The sequence below is a fragment of the Dermacentor andersoni genome, chromosome 7 (assembly GCF_023375885.2).
Source record: "Dermacentor andersoni chromosome 7, qqDerAnde1_hic_scaffold, whole genome shotgun sequence".
Lineage (NCBI taxonomy): Eukaryota > Metazoa > Arthropoda > Arachnida > Ixodida > Ixodidae > Dermacentor > Dermacentor andersoni.
This window is the reverse complement of record NC_092820.1, coordinates 158,843,953-158,849,952: the sequence shown is the minus strand read 5'-3', so window position 1 is coordinate 158,849,952 and position 6,000 is coordinate 158,843,953. Positions and strand designations below refer to the sequence as shown.

The following is a 6,000-nucleotide window of genomic DNA, read 5'->3' as shown; positions in this document are numbered from 1 at the left end:
GGGGCGCCAAGCATGTGGGGCTTGACGACCACAATTAGGTTCGGCCATGTTGGTGAGACACACTCGGGATCGTTTAATTAAGCGCAGTGACAGGACGCGGACAAGCAAGTGGACTGACACCGAGCGTGAAATTCAACAAATGGCATTATTCCAGACAGGTGCACGTATTTCTAAGCATGCATATCGCAAACCCGAGGTAGTAAATAAAAAGGCCGTGTGTGCGCTATACCACATGAAAGATTTTTTTTTTACTATGACATAATGAGGGCGTGCTCACACACACACTCGGCTTGTGTGTGTCTAGTTGTTTGTCTGCGTCTGTCACCATACGCTTAAGCATTCCTAAGCATGTGCTGTTGCCGCATCGCACTTTAAATTCTGGGGTTTTACATGGCAAAACCACAACCTGATTATGAGGCACTAACATATTAAATTATGGGGTTTTACGTGCCAAAACCACTTTCTGATTATGAGGCACGCCGCAGTGGAGGACTCCGGAAAATTAGACCACCTGGGGTTCTTTAACGTGCACCTAAATCTAAGTACACAGGGTGTTTTCGCATTCCACCCCCATCGAAATGCGGCCGCCGCAGCCGGGATTCGATCCCGCGGCCTCGTGCTCAGCAGCCCAACACCAAATTATGAGGCACTCTGTACAGTGGGTGAATCCGGCTTATTTCGACCACACGGGGTTCTCTAACGTGCACCCAATGCACGGTAAGCGAGCGTTCTTGAATTTCGCCGGCATCGAAATGCGGCCGCCGCGTCCGGGTATCGCACCCGCAACCTCGTGCTTAGCAGCGCAGCACCATACATCCACTAAGCCGCCACGGCGGGCATGCGTGTCGCGTTTTTCTCCATAGCCAGGACTTCACATCGGTCAGGCACAACACATTTGCGTATTACTCTCGTTCCGATGCACATTGGAGTGCAGTGGATCGCATTTCAGTTAGAATGATGTTGACATAACGCGACGTATTAATTTCTCGCAGTCGAGGTTATATACTGCTTCGGTCATATAAGCCCGGCTGGTTGAATTAACTGCCACTTGTACCTGCACATCACCAATCCAGTGGAGAGACTATGGTGGTGTGTACACGCCGCTACTGCATGTATCGTGCTTGGCTACCGCGGCAGCAGGAGCGCTATAATAACAAGCCGCATCCTCATTTCCCCTCACCACATCGGCGCGTGCGGCACCCTCTCGCACGAAGCTATAAAAGAGAACTAAATAAAGATACGAGCCGGTTTTTTTTTTTTTTTCGATGCCCGACCACTCGACGTGTCGTCTTACTCAGACACCCACGGATGCGCAGTACATTGTCGAGAAAATTCACTCCTGTTACCGGTCTGACCGAAACACGCATCACTTATTTTAATGTGTTCCGTCTGACGTTGGAGGATTTCGACGCGGTGGTCGCTCATTGTGTTGGGTTAACCGCGGAGGTTATGTTTCTGTGTTACTGGTTTTACTGATGAGATTACGTTAATTCAAGCGAAGTTTTTTTTTAGCAAAGCAATGAACGGGGCTAGTAGCAAATGGTGAAAGTTCGTGATTGCGTTGGGCTTAGTGTATTACGCTGACGGAAGGATTACAGAACGAACATGAAAGAACAGAAAGTGGACGTTCGTGGCGTGCGTCATCTTGCGCCACGTGGGCGTTTCATACGAGTCTTGCTGGGTGAATCCCTTCGCATTCCGTTAGGATGTGTTGAGTCATTTCCGGACTTCTTTCTGCAGCAGACACGTGCCTCATATACTTATATTTTGAATCTAATTTGTCGCCTGTGTTTCTCTCGCTCTCCTTTTGGTGACTCTTGGTCGCCTATTTACACTTTCAATTACCCTGTACTTGGTTGCCAACTTCCCTGACCTCTGCCTCTATTCCGTGTTCCGATCAAGATCAGATATTTACATTTCTTTTAATTCGTGTTCCTGAGCCTTTCTTTAAAACTAACTTTGCTCTGGCCTTCTCCGGCTTCAAGAGATGTCCTACTCATTTCACCTCGCACTTCCTCATTTGTGGTTTTACCGTGGGCCCCCAATGCCAATTGGCCAGTCGACCTTTGGATAACTTCCAACCCGGGCAAGATGGGCATGACTTGACTATGGGTGTGACTCGCTGTTTAACTGATACCACGTTTGTCAGTCGTCTCTTCAATGAACATGATAATTTCCAGTTTCTCTGTGCTAAACTTTGAGCTTATATTTGTAGCTTCATTGCCGCTCGCATTCTCAAGTTCTTGTAAATTTCTTGCATGGTCCGCTAGAAACACTGTGCCGTCCTCATTGATCAAACGCCTTCCAAATTCTTACCGCTTGTAGGTCGTGCGACGTTGACCGCCCAATTTTCGCCCTCTTAATGATTTGACCTTTATAATAGCTTTCAGTGAAAGTGCAGTTGAAGAAGTAAATTCTAGGAACTTACGTGCTAAAATCACGATCTCGTTGTGAGGCACGCCGAAGTGATAGGCTCCGGATTAATTTCGACCACCTGGCTTTCTTTAACGTGTACCTAATGTACGTCACACAGGCGTTCTTTTGCATTTCGTCCACATCCAAAGTCGGCCGCCGCGGCCAGGATTTGACCCCGTGCACTCTGGTTTTACAGCGCAATGCCGAAGCCGAAAATACAGCTATATTACTTCCTAGTTTATCTAGCACAGAGCATATTGACTACTTGCTTGGGGAACCCTATGTGCTACTAATCGTTTGCTCATTCATAGTCTACAGACAGGAGCGCTCTGCGAGGCTGAAAACTTGACTTCTAGTAAAAAGTTCCAGTGATGTATTTCAAAGGTACCAGTGGTTGGACGTATATCAGACATATAAAAAGAAGCTAGCTATATAGTACGTCGTGCACAAACTTTCGACTTGCATATCAGTTACCAACCTGACTGCAGATCGTGGACAAATTATGGTAAAGTAAAAGCTCACGTTTAAGATTACTCCGAGTTAAATTGACATCTTGTAATTCTTGAGCTCGCACGCATAAACTCCTATCCGCATCGTTTTAAGAAGTGTGCTCGACACTACCAAGCTAAGAGTCCTATACTTTCTAAGATGGTTTGCTTACATTTTTTTTCTTACTCAGCACATCATTTACTTTATGGTCTTGCTTCTATGTAAATATATAGCTGATTTACTTTGCCTTACATCAGGTTTGTGCGCTGAAGTTTAATCAGCTGTAATTTTCAATTCTCAGCAGCTGACATCGCTGCGAAATGTCCACCGGCCATCTTCATTTTTGTGCGGGAAGGGCAGGCATTAGTAAGGTGGCGTATCGCCTTTTGCCTCCGTTCTCTAGGTTTATGTGTGTATAGAAATAGCCAATGTCGCGAATAAATAATAATAAAAAGAAGTTTGTGAAAGTAACGTTTCACCGCATCTTACCAACGGGACGTAGCTGGAAATGATCCTGCCCACCAAGTCTCCAATGTTGAACACCAGGAACCCAGCGATAGGGAGGAAGAACTTATCTGGCACAAAAATAAAGCAGTTATTGCTATTTTAGGAGGCTGCGGCAGATTATCATACTTGTATACGCGTTGCGACATTGCTAGGAAAGTTTCCATTACTTAAGTGAAGTTCTTACTTGCAATTGCTGCTCCACTGTCGGCGCGCGTAGACACAACCAAGACCATTATGGCTGGGAATATTGACAGCGTCACCCAGAAGATAAGGACGATAGACACGAAGTACATCCAACCCTGAAAGAAATGTGTATTGCACTTTTCCATAACTTGCAGAAGGACGTTAAATTGAAGCTATGGTTTGAGTCAGCGTCTTTTAATTTATCTTGTCGGCGTAGATAGCAACCACTGGTTTCTCTTTTTAATTTTATGAAAATAAATCAGCCATATTATGCTGAGACCCCTTGTACATTACACATTGGGCATTGCCTCCAGTCTTTAAAAAAAACTCAGTGCCCTTCCACTCTGTGAAGAAGGATGATCAGCGAAGCTGTGTATGTGGGCCCCTTAATGGCGAACTGCACCTCCGCCGCGGGTCGGCCCGGCATTGCACTATCTCCGGGATCGGCCCACGTATTTGGAGTTTTTTTTTTTCTTACCACGACACGAAAATTTCCTTGGACGGTAGATGTATACAGCTTCGCTGTAAGGTTGCTTGGAACGAACAGCGCAACATATTCATAATGTATATGAAGCCAGATGCCTGTGAAATCGTATGAAAGTGGTTTAGCCATAACGTTGCCGTCAGCATTTGAGAAATTTACCCCAATTTGATCTAAACCGTTGCGTCATCGCACACGGGGAAAAATACCCGCGAAGTGCGTTTCGAATAGCGCGAGATGACGTGAAAATCCAAGACACAGCTTCAACATGACCAACTCGCCATGCGATACGTTACGTCTTCACACCCGTGTTCAGGCAAATAAAGACAGTTTCACCATAACAAGCATGAGAAGATGGTCACTTTGTGCATGTACATAGCGATGTTGCTTCCAGCACATCTAACCCTAGTATTAAAAAAAAAAGAACGGTTGTCACGTTTATAACGTCCTAGCCGGGAATGAGATGGTGATATACAGGGTCTTATAGCGCAAGGGCCAAAATATGGTCAAAGCGCGTTTGGTTAGTGTTAATGAGTTGGCAATGCAATACTGAATTGCGAGAATTAGGTAAGATGTGGCTGTAAAAGGGCCTTAAATACGGTCGCTGTAAAGTGCGTAAATGTATATGCAGTAAGATTGTGGCAATTGCCTAATGATTTATACTTCGAACACGAAAGATACATTCTAAAAGGATAATAAATATACTAAATATACAGCGGTAAGAACTTGTAAGAAGCGCTACTGCCTTGACAGAGCCCTTGCAGCCCAAGATCTTGGAAACACAAGCAGAACACTACTATCGCGGCATCATGCGCTACGGATTCATTGGCCTGAAATCAGCCGCAGTTGGCTCGGTAGGTAGGCGGGAGGTAAGAATAGCCGATAATAAGAATGGATTTGGAAATCGATTATATCGCTGATATGTCTTTGGGGCTTAGGTGGATATAGCCAAAAATAATAATAATAGGTGAGCCTTGCTATAGGTAGCCTGCACATGACGTCACCGACGCAGCTATTCACGCTGCTGGTCCTTCAACATTGCGGCTAAGATGACGTTACTGCATCATATTCACTGCTACAAGTAACCTGCCTCAATGTCACAAAGACGTGGTAGAAACGCTGCTGGCGTCTGTGGCAAAACCACACAGTGTGCGATACGCCTGCAGCATCTCATCGTTCTGCAGTCCTCCAACATGACGGCGAGAATGACATCAGTTCAAGCCACTTATAACTTGTTCCGATAATTATTTTGTCACCTGCGCTGTTCACTGTGCAAAGTACTAACTTATTTATTGTAATCGAGAGTTCGACGGAACACTGTCTGGCCAGGTAAGAGCATATTTATATACAGCTAAAGAACACACAAAAAAGTTTGACCTTTCAGGATGTGTACAAATCCCTTGTTCACAATAAACTGGTCATTACAAAATTCGTTTACATATGCTTGAGCACTTGTCCAGGGTTCGCGAATACAATTTATTTATTTCTTTTAGCTCATGGTGATCAGATACCTAAAAATGGTGGTGTTGGCTGTAGGTAGCGAATAGTGAAGTATAAGTTATATATGTTTTTCTCTCAAAGAAGGGTCACGATGACTTTCTGTGATTATTTCGAAGTTCAAGAAGTGAAACCCAAGGAAACAAGACTCATATACAGTACCGAAGTCGGATATACGTGCTCATAGACGCGGTATATAGAATCTTGAGTTGCACAGCCATCTATATCTGTAGCGCTATGCCATTGGGCACAATAATTAACGAAGGCAATATGTCAGGACCCGAACTGCCCTTGTTCACCACACTATAGGGAACCACTCCTGGAACACTTTGATCACGCCTGTTCAATAAACTTGGAAACGCCGTCTGCAAAAACTGAGCCGTATCCGCACTTTGTATACTCATATGATACGCTTCTTGGCAAAATTC

At 44.9% G+C, this 6,000-nt stretch overlaps 1 protein-coding gene across 5 annotated transcripts in view; it reads right to left on the bottom strand.

Moving 5' to 3' along the window:
* LOC126533427 (equilibrative nucleoside transporter 2-like) overlaps nucleotides 1-6,000 on the bottom strand; it is a 71,429-nt gene that overhangs the window by 3,671 nt on the left and 61,758 nt on the right. For all 5 annotated transcript variants that reach the window (XM_050180594.3, XM_050180591.2, XM_050180589.3 and 2 more), the window contains exons 11-12: nucleotides 3,596-3,710; nucleotides 3,394-3,479 (exon numbers count right to left, since the gene is read on the bottom strand). In XM_050180594.3, the coding sequence (XP_050036551.1) occupies nucleotides 3,394-3,479; nucleotides 3,596-3,710 (201 nt within the window). The remainder of the gene's footprint in view (nucleotides 1-3,393; nucleotides 3,480-3,595; nucleotides 3,711-6,000) is intronic.